Raw genomic sequence first — 20779 nt, 5'->3', positions numbered from 1 at the left:
CAATTTGAGTCACAACAGTGACTAGCTGACTGCAGTATTACCCGGATTTTTAATTAATTATCCCAAACTATGGATTGCAGATTTATTTAATCTCTATTTATGACTATTAGTTGGTTAAGTTCCAGCTTTCCTCAGTATTTCTCTCCGTTTTCTTTTAGCTCCAAGGACACATTAATTAAGTGGTGGGACTTGGATACTCAGCATTGCTTCCAGACTCTCGTTGGTCATCGCAGTGAGGTCAGCAACATTGCTTTGATTGTTTCTGTTTGTTTCTGGCGCCTTCAGACTGCTGTCATCGATTTGGCAATTACTTAGATGTCTAAACAGATTATACTGCCTGGTTTTGAATCTGTCCAAGTATAACATTTGCCTTCAAAACTGGGTTGTTCCAGTGGACTCATGGATTATTGTAATTCATGCTGGTGTCATCCCCTCAACTAGTGAAAACAGGTAGTTCCTATATTCTTTTGATCAAGTAAGAGTGTTTTAAATCAGCAGCTGCCTTTTTTTAATCTCTTGCACGATAATGAATTGGGATTGTGTTGTACCAATTCCAGCACATTCAAATTGTGCTTTTACAGACCAAAATCATGCGGATGTTGTTTCTTGCCTGATCTCTCTGCCCCCAGCCTGCAACACTGTCTTCACGAGTCATAAGAGACAGCATCTCACCTTTTGATTAGACATGTTATGGCTTTCCAAACACGGAATTCAACATTGTCAGGCCACATTTCCAACACATTTTTATTTTAGGACAGTTGTTGGTAATAATTATTTTTTTCCCATTTACATCTCTTCTGGATTCATCTTTTGTTTCTTTACTTGTCCCAATATCATCCCTTTTCAGTTTACACCATCAATGTTCTTGTCATTTAATCTCTCTGTTTTTCCACTTTTTCACCGACATTCTCCTTCGTCCTCTGCACCACTTTACTTGAAATGTTAACGCGTCTTCTCTGCTGTCTGGGCTGCTGAGTGTTTCCAGCATTTTCCGTTATTATTTCAGATTACTTCTTTCATTGAATAAATATTAGATATTTTTAAGAAGCGGGTTGATGGGTTTTTGATAAGAGAGGGGATTAAGGGTTATGGGGAGAGGGCAGGAAAGTGGAACTGAGCCACGACAGATCAGCCATGATCTTATTGAATGGCGGGGCAGGCTCGAGGGGCCAGATGGCCTACTCCTGCTCCTATTTCTTATGTTCTTATGTTCTTATGTTTGTTTTGTAACTGACCGTAAACATTGTAAATTATTTCCTCAAATATCAAATTTGGTTCTATACAATATGGTAGATTGAGCCAGGACAGAATAATTTCACTTCCTAAAAATAAACTTTAAATATTATTCTTTTGCTTTCTATATTTGCTCTAGGTGTGGGGTTTTGTGCTATTTACAGATGAAAAGAGAATAATGACTGGATCATCTGACAGTGAACTAAGAGTGTGGGACATCCACTATCTGGATGAGGTGAAAACTTGATACAATTCACAAAGACAAAAAATTAATTGTAACTGTTGGTCTGTTTAGTAATAGATTTATTACACACTTGCTACAGAACAATATCATAGCATGTTGTACTGTATGTTCTGGATAGTAGATTTCACTAGATAACTTTGTGTGAGGATCACATTCAGCTCACCTCAGTTTATTATTTCAGAAAGGACCTACAATTTTCCCATTCCCGTACCTAATTGTTTGTCTCTTTAATGGTGCAGAACTTTTGCTCACCCTACTTTACCTGCAGGAGAGTTTCCTGAATTGTTTGGTGGTACAGTGGTACATAACACCAGGGACCCACGTTCGATTCCCAGCTTGAGTCTGAGCAAAGTCTACTTCTCTCTGTATCTGCATGGGTTTCCTCTGGGTGCTCCGGTTTCCTCCCACAGTTCAAAACTCATGCTGGTTAGGTTCATTGGCCATGCTAAATTCTCCCTCAATGTACCCGAACAGGTGCCAGTGTGTGGCGACTAGGGGATTTTTACAGTAACTTCATTGCAATGGTAATGTAAGCCTACTTGTGACACTAATAAATTAAAAACTTTAAACTTTACATGAGTGTCCCTTGAGATTGCTGAAGAAAAGTGGAGCAAGGCCCAACTTGAAAGGACCTGCAATTGAGGGTAAGAATCCTGCAATCAGTTGGCTGGGGTAGGGCAATTTATGAACTATGGAAAGGGTGGGCCATGCCATTCCCAGCTTGGTGGTGTTGACTTTTCAATGTCTAAATTTCTTCATCACAGTTCAGATGACGGTAATTCTGAAATGGTCAGTTGAATTAATCTTTGACAATATATCAGTGCGCAAAAGACAGAAAGGTGCCTTTATTTATTTGTTCCATATGCTGTGTTGTGGATTATTTCTCAGGAGAAAGAAGTTGGAGAACCAGATGTAAAAAAGACAAAAAATCCCTTTGAAAATGTTGAAGTAACTGAAGACGAATTGAATGAAAATCCAGAAGAGGTGAATCCCAATTCTGTAATGTATTTTGCTGTTCCTTATTCATGTTCCCGAGATCAGTTTGAATTGAACAGAGTTGCTTATATTATTTAAAGTACAGCCTGTTTGCAATCTCGCATCAGTATTTGCAGAACAAGTAAATTGTTAATGCCTTTCAACCTTCATCTGAACTTGCAAGCATTTTTTTATTTTATTATATTCATGGGTTGAGGTATTGCTGGCAAGGCCAGCATATTCTCAGTAACTTCATCGCAGTGTTAATGTAAGCCTACTTGTGACACTAATAAACTTTAAACTTTATTTGCAATCCCTAATTACCTTTGAGGGGGTGGTGCTTGCCACGTTCTTGAACTTGTGCAGTTCATATCAAATATGTACACATCTAGTGCTGTTAGGGAGTGAGTTCCAGGATTTTGACCGAGCTACAGTGAAGGAATAGTATCAGGGTGGTTTGTGGCTTAAATGGGAACACCACCACCTGCAAGTTATCCTTTATCTTCCTTTATTCAGGAGGCTGGTTTGAAAGGTGCTGTCAGAACAACGTGGTGAGGTGTTCAGAATCACAGAATTGCTGTAGCACAGAAGGAAGTCATTCAGCCCATTGTGCCTGCACCAGCTCTCCAAATGAGTGTTATGACTTAGTGCCATTCCCCTGCCTTTTGCCTGTACCCTTGCACATTCCTTCTATTCAAATAATCATCTAATCCCCTCTTGAATGCTTCAATTGAACCCACCTCTTCCATACTTCCGGCTTTGAGCACTCATGTGAAAAAGTTTCCCCCCACATCACTTTTATTTCTTTTGCAAATCACTTGAAATCTGTGCTCTCTCGTTCACAACCCTTTTACAAGCAGGAACAATTTCTCCTGTCTAATCTGTCCTGCCTACTCATGATTTTGAACATTCATCTCTATCGAATCTTAGCTGCCTTCCCTTCAAGGCGAAATGTCTCAACTCTCCAGTCAATCCTCATAACTGAAGTTTCTCAACCTTTTATCCATTTTTGTAAACTTCTTCTGCACTCCGTCCCATGCATTCATGTTCTTTTTATGTTTTGGCATCTAGAACTGTACACAGTACTCCAGCTGAGATCTATAAATTCAGCATAACCCCCTTGTATTGTATGCCTCTATTAATAAAGCCAGGATACTTTAAGCTTTGGGCAGCAAGGTAGCACAGTGGTTAGCACTGCTGCTTCACAGCTCCAGGGACCAGGGTTCGATTCCCGGATTGGGTCACTGTCTGTGTGGAGTTTGCACATTCTCCTTGTGTCTGCGTGGGTTTCCTCCCACATTCCAAAGGTGTGCGGGTTAGGTTGACTGGCCATATTAAATTGACCATAGAAGCATAGGTTAGTGGATTAGAGTAGGGATATGGGGGTAGGGCCTGGGTGGGATTGTGGTCGGTGCAGACTTGATGGGCAGAATGGCCTCTGTACGGTAGGGTTTCTGTGACTCCTGTGACTTATTATCTGCTCTCTCTACCTGTCCTGCTACCTTCAATGATCTATGAACATATCCAGGTTCCTCTCGTCCTTCACCCTCTTAAGAATTGTATCTCTTCTTTTACATTATATGTCCATATTCTTCCTACCAAAGTGCATCACTACACATTTCTCCGCATTAAACTTCATCTGCCATCTATCTGCCCGTTCTACCAACTTGTCTTTATCCTTTTGAAGTTCTACCCTGTCCCTCTCATAACTTACAATGTTTGTGTCATCTGCAAATTTTGAAAATTTTGCCTGCACAACCAGATCTAGATCATGGTGGCACAGTGGTTAGCACTGCTGCCTTACAGCACCAGGGACCTATGTTCAATTTCCAGCTTGGGTCACTGCACGTGCGGAATATGCATGTTCTCCCCATTTTCTGCATGGGTTTCCTCCAGGTGCTCCGGTTACCTCCCACCATCCGAAAGTTGTGCTGGTTAGATACATTGGCCATGCTACATTCTCCCTCTGTGTACCTGAACAGGCGCCAGAGAATGGCGATTGGGGGATTTTCACAGTAATTTCATTGCAATGTTAATGTTTGCCTATTTGTGACACTAATAAATAAATAAACTTAATATAAATCAGAAAAAGACAAGGTCGCAGTACCAACCCCTGAGGAACTCCAATACAAATCTTCTTTCAGCCCTAAAAATGTCCATTGATCATTACACCTTCTTTCCTATTACTTAACCAATTTTATATCCATGCTGCTATAACTTTTCTCACAAGTCTGTAATGTGGCGTTATATCGGATGCCTTTTAAAAACCCATGTACACCTCATCAACCCTTTCTGTTACCTCTTCAAAGAACTCCAAGTTAATTTTCCCCTTAGAAATCCATACTTATGATATGTCTAGTAGATGATACACACTGCTGTGCCTGTTTATATTTGATTTGATTTATTATTGTCACATGTATTAGTATGCAATGAAAAGTATTGTTTCTTGCGTGCAATACAGGCAAAGCATACTGTACATAGGGAAGGAGAGAGTTTAAAATATTGTGTTACAGTCATAGGGTGTAGAAAAAAATCAAGAGATTGAATTAAAACATTGTTAGAGAGTTTAAAAGAGTTAGAAAAAAGTTTTAGAAGCATAGAACAAGAATAAAATGTATAATTGGAAGGTATGCTGGGCAAAGCTTGCAAGAAGTCGCCTCGCTCTGGCGCCATCTTGGAGGAAGTGTAGGACACTAAGAGGTACAGAGGACCAGACGGATCTTCGGGTGCATGTCCAAAGATCCCTGAAGGCAGGTAGATAAAGTGTTAAAAAGGCACATGGGATACTTGTTTTTATTAGCCGAGGCATAGGATATAGAGTTGTAGAGGTTTACAGCATGGAAACAAGTTCTTCGACCCAACTTGTCCATGCCACCCTTTTTTTAAAAACCCCTAAGCTTATCCCAATTGTCCGCATTTGGCCCATATCCCTCTATACCCATCATACCCATGTAATTATCTAAATGCTTTTTAAAAGATAAAATTGTACCAGCCTCTACTAAAACCTCTGGCAGCTTGTTCCAGACACTCGCCACTCTCTGCGAAAAAATTGCCACTCTGGACACTTTTGTATCTCTCCCCTCTCACCTTAACCTATGTCCTCTAGTTTTAGACTCCCCTACATTTGGGAAAAGATACTGACTATCTACCTTGTCTGTGCCCCTCATTATTTTATAGGCCTCTATAAGGTCACCCCTCAGCCTCCTACACTTCAGAGAAAAAAGTCCCAGTCAATTCAGCCTCTCCTTATAACTCAATCCGTCAAGTCCTGTAGCATCCTAGTAAATCTTTTCTGCACTCTTTCTAGTTTAATAATATCCTTTCTATAATAGGGTGACCAGAATTGCACACAGTATTCCAAGTGTGGCCTTACCTATGCCTTGTACAACTTCAACAACACATCCCAACTCTTGTATTCAATCAACAAGACGTCCCAATATAACAGTAGGGAGGTTATGATGGAGCTATACAAAATGCTCGTTAGGCTACAGCTACTGTACTGTGTGCCGTTTTGGTTGCCACATTATAGGAAGAATGTGATTGCACTAATAAGAGTGCAGAGGAGATTCACCAAGATGTTACCAGGGCCTGAGCATTTCAACTATTAACAAAGGCTGGTTAAGTTATTGGTGGAATGAGTGAATATTTATGGTGGTGAATGGCATTCTAAATCAAGCAGGCAGCTGTAGCCTGGTTGCTGCCAAACTTATTCAGTGTTATTGGAGCTGCACTTCATCCAGCAAATGAATATTCCATCACACACCCCCCTGACTTTTGCTTTTTAGATGGAAGACAGGCCCTTTGGTGGTTGAGAGGTGAATTACCTGCCGTAAAATTCTTAGCATCTAGCCTGCCCTTGTAGCTGTCGTATTTACATGGTTGATCCAGTTAAATTTCTAATCAATGGTAACTCCCAGGATGGTGCTGGTGGGGAATTCACTAAATTGTGGAGTAATACTATTGAAAATTATGAAAGCAGAATGAGTTCCAGGCATTGCTTTCTGAGGATAAGGCTTTGGAATGAGCAACTAGTGTGAAGAAAAAAAAGGAAAGAAATTCTGAATGAAATTGAAGTTTATTAAAAATATTTTGGAAATGGAGAAAAAAAATGAAATCCAAGTGGTCAGTGGAAGTCCTTTTACCACTTTTTCTGTGGAGCTGTGTTGTGATAAATTTTGAATTTGGGTTGTTAGCTGAAATATATTATGCTATCATAGCTCTGGTTTAAAGCTTGTTGTGATTGTAATCCTTCTCTATTTTCTTCACAGCGTTTACTGGCATGTCAGAAAATTGGCTCTTTATTTCGGGAGGGCAGGGATCGTGTTGTTACCTTAGCAGTGGATATCAGCAGTAGAATTGTCGCCTGTCATGTAAGTATCATTGTTGTGATATGGTAATTGCTGGACAGTCCAAATCCCAAAGGGAAACTTTGACAAGCTATCACAATGATTTGAAATTTGTATTTTGTTATGAGAAGATGTCAGAACAAAACTTTCAAACCACTTAGAGAGATTTTAAATATTAAATTTAAACACTTATTTAGAAAAGGATGCGCGAGATTACATTTAAACAGTTAACAGTAGCTCTGCTTATTCGAACACTTTTTTAGGCAACAGTCCTGATAGATTTTCTCCGTAAAAATAATTACCACAAACATTCACAGGGGAAGAATTACACAGGCATTCAATACTGGAAAGCCAAAACTTGCATCAATACCTTGCAGTCTTCTCTGGAGGTGCAAGCTGCTTTCTTCTTAGGTCTGTTTCAGCTCATATTTTTAAAAATTCATTTATTGGATGTGAACATTAGGTTAAGCCAACATTTATTGCCCCTGGAACTAAGTGACGGGGGATTAAGAATCACTTCTGTAATCAGACTAGGTAAGAATGGCACATTCCTTCCTCTGAAGGACCAGATGTGTTTTTCCAACTATCACCTCATGGCTATCATTAGACTTCTGAGATAGTTTATTGGATTTTAATTCCATCTGCTATGGCAGGTTTCAAACCTGGGTCCTCAGAGCATTACCCTGGATTTCTGGATTACTAGTCAATTACACCACCACTGCTCCCCCACATGCTCTTCAGGATCGCATGGCTACACTTGTGCAGCTTTCAATCTTTCTTTAATCTTTAAATCTATTGATTTTGCATCTCTGGAAGTTCCCTGTCCCAGAATATGTAGATCTTTCATGTTATTTGTATGGCTGCTGTTTTTGGGTAAAACAAAATTAGTACTTTGCTTTATTCATTTATGACCTTTGCCAATTTTACACTTTCCTTTTGAAACATGAGAGTTAAACTTCAAACCACTCCTCTCCTCCTCCTCCTCCTCCCCCGCCCCGCATCTTCCCAATGCAAATTTACATTCAAGCAGCTTACTGGTATCCCATCATAGTGTTGCATATTTCCACTTCAAAATACTTGCTTTCACACCTAACCCCTATACCACAGTATACCACAGTGATATTTGGAAAATATTGAAAAAATATGATATTGAAAAAATATGATTTTTCATCACATTTTGTTGATAAATAAATAGGACTTGGCCCACATTTTGTAATATTCAGTCATTTAAAGTAAGTTGCTAATTAATTTTGGAAAATTATTTTGCATGTTTATCTTTTCATTTCTGAGTAGCATCAGGCTAGAAGGCCTTGTGACTCAGCAGGCAGTGGCTCTGCCTCAGGCTTCTCCTTCAAGTCCCACTCCACGACCTGAAGGTCAAGGAAGGTGTGTTCGTATGCAGCTAAACAGATTGAGCATCAACTTGTAAATCCTTCCAACATATACCAATATCAGGCTGTAAGAGCAGGAGGACGCCTGGCCATCATGTGTCTGCAGAAGGCAATATCTTGTCAAGCGTAAATATGATTGCTAGTGCCTTCTTAGGGCATGGTATTGGAAGAAGAAAATGTGTCAGGGTAAACCTGTATGTAATGTATGCAGTATATTAAATGCTAGCATTTATCTCAAATCTGATTGCATAATTGTAAAATTAATGTCAGATTAACAACTTGTTAGCACAAGTTGACTACAGCTTTGCTGAGGAAAGTATTAACACCTGCATTTCAAAAAGTAATAAGTTGGCTGTGAAACACTTTGATATGTCCCAGTGATGTGAAAGATGCTACGTAAATGCAAACATATCTAAAGCAGAAGTAAGGCTCAGGGAAGATTCCGATTGAGAATACTTCGCTATCTTCAGAGTTTGATTATTAAACTATCCATTGTTCCAAATCAACTCTGTGAAATCAGAAAACTCTCAAACAGCAACTGCAGATAAATTTAAGGTACATCATGCCCTTTTACCATTCACCTCCCTGGCCCACCTTCTTTCCTGCCGACTTCTCAGTCCCATTACTACATTTACTGCTTCCCCTTTAAACCGCCCACTCAATTTCTGTATGGTTCCATCCATCTTTCTCTACTGCCACACATCTCCCCCTCATCCCACTATCTCCCCCACCGTCGCTCAGTCTCTCCAAGAGCAGGTGACATAAAGTCTTCACTTTAAATTTGTATCCTCCTTTCTTTCTTCTTGCTTCCTCCCCTCTCTTTCTATCTGTTACCTTTGAATTAATTTTGCTTGCTTTTTTAAAAAATAAAAGATCGAGAAAAGACAAAATAGAATTTTATTGTCCAAGCAAAGGTGGAAATTTGCCTTTAGTCTCATCTCCAGTATAACATATAATCATACTGTCATTAGTTTAAAAACAGTGAATATTTCATGTAAAGCTACTTTCATACATTTGTACATATAAAATACATCCATACCATATAGCGGTGACACATTGCACTGTCATTACAGTACTTACTGCAGTTGAGTAAATTAAATAAATAGAAACAGCAGGTTGAGTTTACATTGTTTTGTAAGCTTATAGCAGTGGGAACAAAATATCTGAACAGATTTTTCTTGGCAATAGGCATTGTAAACATTGGCCCAAAAGCAGTCTTTTAAATTGAGGATATAAAGCATAAGAGGGATCACTGATGACGGGTTGAACTTTCCCCTTAACTGTAATATTAAATAGGTTATCAGTCTCTGGGTGCTCCAGTTTCCTCCTACAGTCCAAAGATGTTTGGGTTGGGTGGATTGGCCATTCTAAATTGCCCCTTAGTGTCAGGGGGACTAGCTATGGTAAATGCACGGGGTTATGGGGATAGGGTCTGGGTGAGATTGTGGTCAGTGCAGACTCAATGGGCCGAATGGCCTCCTGCACTGTAGGATTCAATGAATCTGTGTCTGCTCTCAAGCAATGGTTTTACAGGCAGTGTTGACAATTTTGGCTGGCTCATATTTCCATTTCACACTTGGATTACCACACCAGACTGTCACATTGAATGTTAGAATACTCTCTACCAAACTTTTCTATACTTTCTCTAAAACATCTTGAGTCATTCCAAACCTTTTCAGTGTAACCAGATTCGTTTTATAATCTGAAAAGGTTTGGAATACAGTTGGTGTTCTTTGAGAAGCTTATCTTCTGGTCTTATGTGTTTCCAGATACTTGAAACACATTAGAACCTCTACTGATTTATCATTAAAATACAGAGGTTCACACATGTGCAGGCCACTGCTATATAAAAAAGCTCTTTGATTTTACATGCATTGATCTGCAGGGCATTCAATTGACACCATTTCTGAAGAGTGGCATCATGTACAAAATAATTTCCTTTTTTTATCTTTTAAAATTAGTCCCACTGTCTGACTGTGTTGCATTGTTTCTTTCACAGATGAAGATCATTCAAATCGATCCTTTCTGTCAACAGAACACAAGCTGCTTAGTTCATTGGTTTCAAAATTCAACATTTTTAAAGGACTGAATACTCAACAAGAGCAACTTTCAGTCTCTTATTTTCACATTGGATAAAAGCAAATTACTGCAAATGCTGGAATCTGAAAACAAAAGAGAAAATGCTGGAAAATCTCAGCAGGTCTGGCAGCATCTGCGACTTTGATAAAGAGTCATCTGGACTCAAAACATCAGCTCTTTTCTCTCCTTGCAGATGATGCCAGATCTGCCGAGATTTTCCAGCATTTTCTCTTTTGGTCTCTATTTTTCATATGTCCTCTCTTGTGTGCTTTGCCTCTCCTCTCTCATTTTCCTACATGCATTTTTGCATATCATAGAATCCTTTCAGTGCAGAAGGAGGCCATATAGTCCATCGAATCTGCACCAACTCTTTGACAGAGCATCTTAGCCAGGCCCACCCCTCTGCCCTCTCCCTGTAACCCTGTGCATTTACCATGGTTAACCCACCTAAACTACACATCTTTGGACACTTAAGGGGCAATTTTACATGGCCAATCCACCTAACCTGCCACACCTTTGGACTGTGGGAAGAAACCGGAGTACCCGGGGAAATCTACGTAGACACAGAACAAACATGCAAACTTCACACAGTCGCCCAAGGCTGGAATCAAACCGGGTCCCTGGCAATGTGAGGCAGCAGTGCAAAAATTAATAACATGTAATCAATACTCAGGGACGTGAAATTTCTGCAATTTGGAGAAATTCTACTTTGGAATAACGGAATTCAGCCCTTTTAATATTTTTTCTGACCTCTGCCTCCCCTTGGCTACCTACAACACAGTCAAAGTGGCAAGAGAGAATTGCAGAAAGCCTAAGAAATCTCCTCCATTAACGAGGCCAAGATCAAGCTTGTATGGAGCTGCCACTCATCCTGCAGCGAGGGTACAATCTGCTGTTGGCCGTTAGGTGGAGTTACAGGGCCCAGAAAACAAGGGAGCAGTTCAGATGGGGTTCAGCAGGCCCAAGAGAGGGAGTAATAGAGCTAGAGGTTTGCAGGTCCCTGGAGAGGAGGCAATGGAGCGGTTTGGCAGGTTTGGGAGGGTCAGGAGGGAGAGGGAACAGTGGAGCTGTGGTTTGGCAGGTCCAGGAGGTGGGGAGGGAGCAGTGGAGCTGGAGTTTGGCAGGTCCAGGACAGGAGCAGTGGAACTAGGGTTTGGCAGGCCTGGGAAAAGGAGCAGCAGGAATGGGCTTCTGAAGGCCCAATGGGGAAGGACTGAAGGGAGGAGCTGGGGTTTGGCAGGCCTAGCATGGAGAGGCTGATAAGTGGAGCTGAGCTTTCACTGAGTTCAGCAGGTCCTGGGGATTCAGAGTGGAGAAGGAGCACCTGAGCATGATGCACAAATTTTTTTATTCCAGAAGACTTGGCTGCAGAGGATGTACATGCGAGTGGGAACTTGTAATTTTGACAGAAAGTTAATGAGGTAGATTCTGCAGTGCTATTATTTATTACTCTTTATTAATCTGTCACGTCAAAACAGAATGAGATATTTAAACTGGGAAGATAAGTGAAAAGGCTGGTGATTTCCAATCTCTGGTAGAAAACTAAATTCCACAATTCTTCACATTAATAAAAGCTCTCAAGCCAAAGGCATTTTTCTTATTGAGTGAGATGTTACACTATAATTAACTTTAAATTCAAGATGTTGCAATACTTGGCCACTACATAGAAAGAAAAAAAACTAATGAGACGTTGATCTTCCTGAAGCCATTCAACATTAGCATGTTGAGAATCAAACATGCAGTTATTGTGAAAAGTGTTTTTCATTTAGCAAAGTACTTTAGGAAATAGACTCAGAACAACCTTATTTAGATTAATTAATATTTGGAAATTAATTTGACAACTTGCTGTTCTGCTCATTCAGGCTGTTATGTTTTCTGTTTATAATGAGTTCCTCATTGAATTAAGTCCAAACAAGAGTTCTTCAAGAGTTCTTGCAAAATAGAATAAAACAGATATATTAATTAACGAGGTTTAATACAGTACTACTTGCTACCCAGGAGAGTGCAGTGAAGTCCAAGTCTTGGCAGATTATAGTGAATTGGCTCCAGTTTTCAGTGATTGGGTCCCACACACAAGTGCATTAGGAGCAGGAGTCGCCCATTTGCCAGCTCTGCCAGTTAATAATTCTGACATTACCCTTGACTTCCTTGCTGATCAATAATCTATCTAACTCAGACTAAAACATATTTGACCCAGCCTCCACTGCTCTCTGAGAAGAGACTTCTGCAAATTAATTACCCTTTGACAGAAAAAAAATCTCCTTATCACAGCTCTAAACCATTTTAATCTTGTATTGATACTGTTTTACAGGGCACAGATGGTGTTCTTGAAGTTTTTAAAATCCTAACTGAAGAGGAAGTGAATCAGAAGATTGAAAAGAAACAAAAGAAAGCAAAGAAAAAGGCAAAGTGAGTGAAAGTATGATTTATTTGACTCCAGAAATATTATTAAAGGGAAAGTCTCTTGTTGGAACTAGCAAATGTCTAAGTAAAGGCTGCTTCAGTATTGAAATACCAATATCTCATAGGATATTTCTTCAAATTGCAATAAGCATTATTGGCTTACAGCAGATGCTTGCAGTTAGCAATATGGAAGTTAGCACTGCTGCCTCACAGCACCAGGTACTCGGGCTCAATTCCGGCCTCAGGTCACTTTGGAGTTAGCACGTTCTTCCTGTGTCTGTGAGGGTTTCCTCTGGGTGCTCCAGTTTCCTCCCACACTCCGAAGATATACGTGTTAGGTTGATTGGCTCTTAAATTGTTAAATTGGTCCTCCGTATTTGGGTTAGCAGGGTAAATACATGGGGTACAGGGATAGGCCCTGGGTGGAATTATTGTTGGTGCAGGTTCAATGGGCTGAATGGCCTCCTTTTGCACTGTAGAAATTCTATGGCTCTATGATCAGTCCAAAGATGTGCAGGTTAGGTTGATTGGCCATGCTAAGAAATTGCCCCTTAGTGTCCAGGGATGTGTAGGTTAGAGGGATTAGTGGGTACAATATGTAGGGATATGGGGGTAGGGCCTGGGTGGGATTGTGTTTGGTGCAGACTCAATGGGCTGAAGGGCCTCTTTCTGCACTGTAGGGTTCTATGATTCACATCTTGAGTGCCTTATTTAATTGTGTCACAGATCACAAGGCAAACATTCAATCCCTTGATATGGGATAGAAGTGAGGAAGAAAAATAACCCTTGCCTTAATGAAAGGCTTGGCAGTTTGGATGGCTTACAGGCAGCCTCATAGATGTCTTTTAAGATTAGAAAAGTTAGAAAAGGTAAAGCTGCAATGCTACATCAAATTAAATGATGACAACAGGGAGAGGGAATGCACTGACAAATTACCTATGTCCGGAAGATTTTCATATAAAAAGTTGATCAACAAGTGGAAGGAGTTATGTGGGAGGCAAAAAACTCAAATCCTTAACCCGTAATTGGGGGATTGCAACTTCTTTCTGAAAGGTTGGCTTTTTTTTTATTCTTTCATGGAATGTGGGCATCACTGGCTCAACCAGCAATTTATTGCCCATCCCTAATTGCCCTTGAGAAGGTGGTGGTAAGCTGCTTTCTTGAATTGCTGCAGTCCATGTAGTGCTGATGATTTGTGAGGTAGCCCCAGGATTCGACAGTGAAGGAATGGTGACATAATTCCAAGTCACGATAGTGTGTGACCTTAAGAGGTTGTGTTTTCATACGTAAGCTGTCCTTGCCCTTTCAGATGGTAGAGGTTGCTGGTTTGGACAATAGGGTTGAAGTTACCTTGGTGAGTTGCTACAGTGCATCTTATAGATGGTGCACACTGCTGCAACTATGTGTCTGAAATGGAGGGGGTAGATGTGGTACCAATCAAGCAGGCTGTGTTGTACTGGATGGTGTTGAGTTTTTTTTTAAGTTTTTTGGAGCCTCACTTATCCAAGTGAATGGAGAATATTCCATCATACTCCTGTTTTGCCCCCTGTAGATAGTGGACAGCTTTGTAGTCTTTCACAACCATATCTATCTTATAAAGATAATAAAGTATATACTGCTCAGCTAAAAATTTGATTTATTATTGGCACATGTTAAGATGACAAGGCGTACCATTCACAGAATACATGGGGAGAAGGAAGGGAGAGGGTGCAGAATATAGTGTTGAAGTCATAGCTAGGGTATAGAGAAAGATCAGTTTAATGTATGGTAGATCCATTCAAAAATCTGATGGAAGCTGGGAAGAAGCTGTTCTTGAGTCAGTTGTACACGATCTCAGACTTTTGTATCTTTTTCCCAACGGAAGAAGGTGGAAGAGAGTACGTCTGGAGTACGTGAGGCCCTTGCTGCTTTCTCGAGACAGTGGGAAGTGTAATCGGAGTCAGTGGATAGGAGGCTGGTAGTCTGGGCTTTGTTCACGATCCTTTGTAGTTTCTAATGGTCTTGGTCAGAGCAGGAACCATACCAAGCTATGATACATCTGGAAAGGATGCTTTTTATGGTACATCTGTAAAAGATGGTGGGAATAGTAGTGGACATGCCAAATTTCTTTAACCTCCTGAGAAAGTAGAGGCATTGTTGGGCTTTCATAACCATAGTGTCAGCGTGGAAGGATCAGGACATGTTGTTGATTTAACTGTGCTGTGCACTAGCAGTTGATCTTCTCTATTTAGGGATTTTCATGGCTTTGAGGTGATGATGTTGGCAAAAAGTTGACAAATAAAAATTCGAGAATTTTCTTAAGTGACTTCCAGCAAATTCTCAATTTGAGATTGGTATTTGAAAAACCTTTTTTTAAAAGAAAAACATTCAGTGCGAAATCTTTCCCCTGTCTTCTCTCAATTGGTGCCTCATGGCGGTGTGCACTTTGTGGTGTGGCAGTGATTCAAGAGGTTTCAGATTTGATTCCCATCTTGTGCTAAATTAGTTCCACCAGAATACTGGTGAAGTAACTGCAGTTGATCTCAGTGGGGCTCTGAGCTGCAGAGACAAAGTTGTCCAGGGTGCCGACCTGTTCACTACCGCACAGCACTTTCTGAAAGTGAGTGTGGAAGGTTGACATAGTATGTTGGCTTTGGCTGTGCTGATGCAGATGATTTGAAAAGCACTCTGTTTAATCACACAGTTAAGATGCTGTAGAGCCACTATTGAACGTAGAAACATGCCTATCCTCCGTTGCCACTTTCAGGAACGGCAAGCAAACTCAAAATAAAACTGGAAAACTGAATTCCAACCCTGGAAAATAGAGGGACTACAGTGGTGGTGTTTATGGAGCTGCAACACAAAATGAAATGGCGACAGAATCCACATCAAGTGAACTGTCGTGTTTTAAAACGCAGCAGTAAGGAACATTCAGTTCTTGGCAGACTCTCATTTGTGTCCTGCTATGACACTGTATTCAGCAGGCTTCCAAATAGCTCTGTATGGATATTTTATGTTTGCTTTAGTACAAATTAAAAAGTAAATTATCTAAATGATTTATGATTATGAATTGTTTTTCAAGTCTTTTTTTTTGCCGATGAACTTTGCTAGGAAAAGTGGCATTAAAATCTGAACAAAAGAAAGCTACCGTTACTTAAGCAAGTAATTGAAAGCAACACAGGCACTCCTGCTGGCAGCAAATATGCTGTAATGGCCAGGAATGTGGAGAGTTGAATGCAATGCATAAATCTGGCCAGTTTCTCTCACCTGAAATGACTTCATAATAGTTGAAGGTATTATGTATCATTGCATCTAAACTATGCATTAGCTTAATTCTGTTTGATTCCTAGATAATTGCTGATTGAGAGAGAAACTTGTAGATTTAAGTCCACAAAGTGGTAGCTGGACTAGATTCATGTCTGGATTCTGTAAGGAGCTTCTGTCTCACTGCGTTTACCACGCTAAACGTTCCTTTCATTGTTCCTTGTGATTTAGCAGAGATGTAGGAGCAGAGAAAAAAGTGTTAGATGGTACCAGATCTGTACAGTTTACTCCGTCGTTATGTACTCTTCGTTTCTATGGCCCCATACACTTCTGTCTGGCACATCATGAGGAGCACTGAGATTTATTGGGAACCAGAGTTTTGTTAGTTGTTTCAGGAAAGACTGCAGATGTTGTAAGGGTGATTTTATTGGATTGGGGTTTGATTATCCCATTAAACCCCAACTGCAGTTTTTACCTCTCACCTGTTTAGGATAGCTGTTACACTTTTCCCACCAGTTAAAGAGAAGAGAAAGATAATCTCAGAACAAAAGAAACTATTTATGGAAAATTGTTTTTACTCCCTTTGTGTTCCTCCTGGCCCCATTAGGAATGTTTAGGCTCCCCTGACCCCAGGCTTCATCTCACTCTAATCAAGGTTCTCAGAAGTCAGAAATTTCAAATAAATGTTCAAAGAAATATAAAACCCAATAAACATAATTATAGATAAATCCATTATGCGTAAACATTTATCACCCTTCAGTTCTTTGCCTTTAATTACATTGCCTTGCTTTCTTATTAAAAAGTAAAATTTTTTGGAAGTCTTGCCACAAATCCCAGTTTAATGGCAATTTCAGCCAGCTATTTTGTCACAACTTCTCAAGTACAATAAATTCCTTGTGTTTACTAGTTCAAAAAAAAGACTGCTGCAATGAAATACTGCCATCTGTGTGCCTGTAATACACTGGACAGCTACTTTTATTCATTTTTCAAGCTTTATTTAAACTCAATGCAGTTTGTAATGAATAGATATCAGAAATAAGTGGCAGATATGTTCAGCTGTTATAACCATGGCTCAATAAACTAATTTCTAAAAAGTAAACAAGTTGATTTAATATCAGTAAATACAGCGGATCAGATAGAAAATGATGTTGGATTGGTTTATGTTTCCATCTAGAATATTTGGTGATACAAATTTGGTTTCTGCAACTAACAGCCTCAATTTTCCATTAGCTAAAGAGAATAGAGTGGGAAACGTGACAGTTAGATTCTACTCCTTGGTATTCACTGATTCATAGTTCCTTTAAATTTATAGCTAAATAGCAAACATAACATGGACATTACACAGTTATAGCATTGGTCAAAGCAAAACTTTGCATTAATGTAGTGGTCTTCGTATACCAAAAATGGGAAGTCAGTGAAGAATGCATTGAATAGTTGAGTCGAGAAATAACAAAGGCATGGTTGAGGGTGTTAGCATCAGATGAACTGAAATGGGGGACAGAATCTGGCAAAGTTACGGATCTGAATTTTTAGGATGGCGAGCGCTTGGCACCCATCATCCTGCAAGTTGGTAGGGATGCAGACGGGCCCTGTCTGCACTTGAACAGATGTCCTACCATGAAGCGACATCTATCAATCAGAATGGTCAACAGCTCACAGCCCCTCCGGTCACAGCAATGTAATAGCCAGAGGCGGAGCTTCCAGGTCCCTGAGCTGCCCACCTGAGATTGCGGATGAGAACCTTTTCAATTTCTCACTCTCAGTCATCAAATGCCTGCTAGTCCAAAATATGAGACTGAGCAGGAAAAGACCTTTGAGTGACCATTAAGTGATCACTTAAGGTCCTTACTACAGCTTCCCATATGTGGCCCCGATCGTACCACCAAAAAGTTGTGTCTGGATGGGGCGGATGGGATCCCAGAGGGAATCCAATCTATGTTACCTTGCACCCCCGTTGTAATCAATCCTATTTAAATGTAACATCATGATCTACTGGTTAATTACAACGTGCTAGCACATTTTGTTCAAAATCTAGTAATGGAGTACCGTGATTGGATAAAGTACGGACATTTATCTGGAAAAGTAAGGAACTGCATCTGTCTGCTCATATCAATCTCAATGGAACAATGTGCTTCAGTTTATGTCCAACATCTCTGCTTGTATAATGCAAGGTAGGCTAGGCACTGTTATTTAGGTAAGTAATTGTATATATTAGGGTAATGGAAGGATAAAAGGAGCTTGAACTTTGATTTTGATTTGCAGTTGTGGTCTGGAAAATAAAACTGTCTGACCACAGTAAACAAGAATGCTTTGCACGTGGATTTAATTTATTTTATTTTGCTGCATTTTACTGAAATTGAATATTTTGCTGTGGATAATCTAACAGACGCATGGCTGAATCAGGGGAAGCTGATGTTGACTTGGAGCCTGCAGTGGAACGAACGCTAAAGGATGAGATTGAGAAAATTACAAATATCAAAGCTTCAGGAAAAATCAGGTAAGACTCGGTCAGCTGCGTGACCAATCAGAAAGAAACAGTTATCTGTGGCATCATCTTAAACATTAAATCAATCTCTAATCAGTGCTAAAAAAAGCACTTTTCAAAAAATAAGTAAATTCCAGATGAACGATTATTATACAAAATTTGGCAACTCATGAAAAAATTGGAACGTTCCTTTCAAACACTTTTTTTAAAAATGGTCCTGATATTTAAGGAGGAAATTAAAACGAATACGAGTTTTTATTCAAAATAAAAGCTTGGAAGTCTGAAACATCACAAAATGTGTTGAACTTTGTGAATACATGTGTTTTATGCATTATTCTATCAGCAAGGCAGTGATGTAGTGGTATTGTCACTGGACTAGTAATTCAGAGACACAGGTGACCCAGGTTTAAATCCCACCAAGGCAGATGGTGAAATTTGAATTCAGTAAAAACCTGAAGTTAAAAGTCTAACGATGACCATGAAACCATTGTCGATTGTTGTAAAAACCCATCTGTCTCACTGATGTTCTTTAGGGAAACAAATCTGTTGTCCATTTCCTGACCTGGCCTACATGTGACTCCAGGGTCACAGCAATGTGGTTGAATCTTAAATGCCCTGAGGAATGGGCTGTAAATGCAGGCCCTGACATCCACATCCCATGAACGCATAAAAATAAACAAAAGATAGTTCGTTGGATTGCATTTTATTTTTATTGTACAATGATTTATCCGGCAGTTTAGGCATACACTAAAGCACAGTAGATTGTAGCTAATTCCAAAGCAATCTGTTCAGCTGCTTACCTAATTGTGAGCTCTAGTACCATTATATCAATGGAACTGCATAAATTCCTTTTGCTAACATTGGTATAGCTCTACTGTATTGAAACTGGGAATGAAATTGAGTTTAGATTTACTGTTTTTCTGAACAATCATTGTTGCTGCCATTTTTAGAGAATGTCTTTAATATTGAATTTACATATGTCACTCAACTAATGTGTAAATTCTAGTTTGGTGTTTTCAGCCTTGTATTAGAATTTATTGCAACTTTGGCCTTTTGACCCTGACTCATTTTTTTTTTCTAGATCTTTCAGTTTTCTTTTATTGCCAAATGGGGAACTAAAGATTGTGATGCTGCTGCAAAACAACAGTGTTGAAGCTTACAGCCTGAACATAATGGTGAAAACACCGGAGTGCACCAAGATGGCCAGGATAACCATTGCTGGTCACAGGACAGATGCAAGAACTCTTGCCTTCAGTTCTGACAATATAGCTGTCCTCTCTGCTTCGGCTGAGACAGTCAAAATATGGAACAGGTTTGAATATATCTGCCACTTGACATTGCTACTTCTTTGTCACCCTTTATTTGTCAACCTCTGCCCATTTTGAATTCTTATATCCATACTTAATATAGATCTTACCTAAATATGTAAGCAGAGCAACGATGGCCATGTCTGGCAAATTGGCTGCTATCTTGTTTTTCTAACAGGAAGTTTTTGTGGTCCTTAATTTTTATCTTTTAAATTTAAGATTTGATCTGTTTCGAATTTTCAGACTATTCATTTAATCTCTAATAATTTTAAATTTTCAACCTTCATCAGGATTCAGATATTCCTTGCTATGGGCTGCTGCGAAAGATAAACCATCCAACTTGAACCACAAAACTGTGACGTCCTGCACGTCATGATACCTGCACCCCATCCTACTCTGGATGCCATGCAATCTGCTGGGAGAGGTTAAATCTTAAGTCAGTTAAGGGAGGAAAGCTGGAAAATTCCTCTCTGATTCCTTGAGGTGATGAACACTGGTTGAGGAGATTACTGAGGTCCTGATTAATCCTATGTAGTGCAGAATTTATGTACATCTCCAATCCAGCCAGAGATGCGTCTAGTTCTCACTTGAAGGGATTCAAGGAATCGAAATTCACTGCATGAACCTGCACCCTGCTCCGCAGGTCCACTATTCCTGGACAAATAACCATCTCATCTATCATAGACTTGGCTTTGCATAATTTAAAATTATGACCATTTAACCTCCCTGACCTATTTATTTATAAACTGTCAAACAGTATATTCTAATCTCTTCATTATTCTGTATGTGTCGTTCAAATCACCTCCGCCAATGCTTTTGTAAAACATTGAAATCCATTTCTTTTGAGCCTCTTTTGGCAACTAAGATGTTTTAAACTGGGAATAAATTTTGTGACCGCCCCCCCCCCGCCAATCCTCTGCTGTTTTTTAGAAGTCTTAATATCACCCATCCTGGAAGGACACAGAATTGGATGCAGAATTCTGAGACCAGACCAATGTCTTGTACAAGAACAAAATAGTATAATTTGTTTTAAAGATTTTATTTAAAATGACTATTTCTCCAAAAGTTTTAAG

At 39.7% G+C, this 20779-nt stretch overlaps 1 protein-coding gene across 8 annotated transcripts in view; it reads left to right on the top strand.

Moving 5' to 3' along the window:
• Positions 1-20779, top strand: part of wdr3 (WD repeat domain 3) — a 54105-nt gene that overhangs the window by 8743 nt on the left and 24583 nt on the right. For all 8 annotated transcript variants that reach the window (XM_080203751.1, XM_080203754.1, XM_080203753.1 and 5 more), the window contains exons 5-11: positions 159-237; positions 1373-1468; positions 2366-2461; positions 6721-6822; positions 12580-12677; positions 18301-18411; positions 19481-19711. In XM_080203751.1, the coding sequence (XP_080059877.1) occupies positions 159-237; positions 1373-1468; positions 2366-2461; positions 6721-6822; positions 12580-12677; positions 18301-18411; positions 19481-19711 (813 nt within the window). The remainder of the gene's footprint in view (positions 1-158; positions 238-1372; positions 1469-2365; positions 2462-6720; positions 6823-12579; positions 12678-18300; positions 18412-19480; positions 19712-20779) is intronic.

Source organism: Carcharhinus amblyrhynchos, chromosome 15, assembly GCF_965287045.1.
Source record: "Carcharhinus amblyrhynchos chromosome 15, sCarAmb.v2.hapA, whole genome shotgun sequence".
In the NCBI taxonomy this organism is placed as follows: Eukaryota; Metazoa; Chordata; class Chondrichthyes; order Carcharhiniformes; family Carcharhinidae; genus Carcharhinus; species Carcharhinus amblyrhynchos.
Note: the sequence above shows the minus strand (reverse complement) of the source record. Positions and strands in the feature narration are given on the sequence as shown.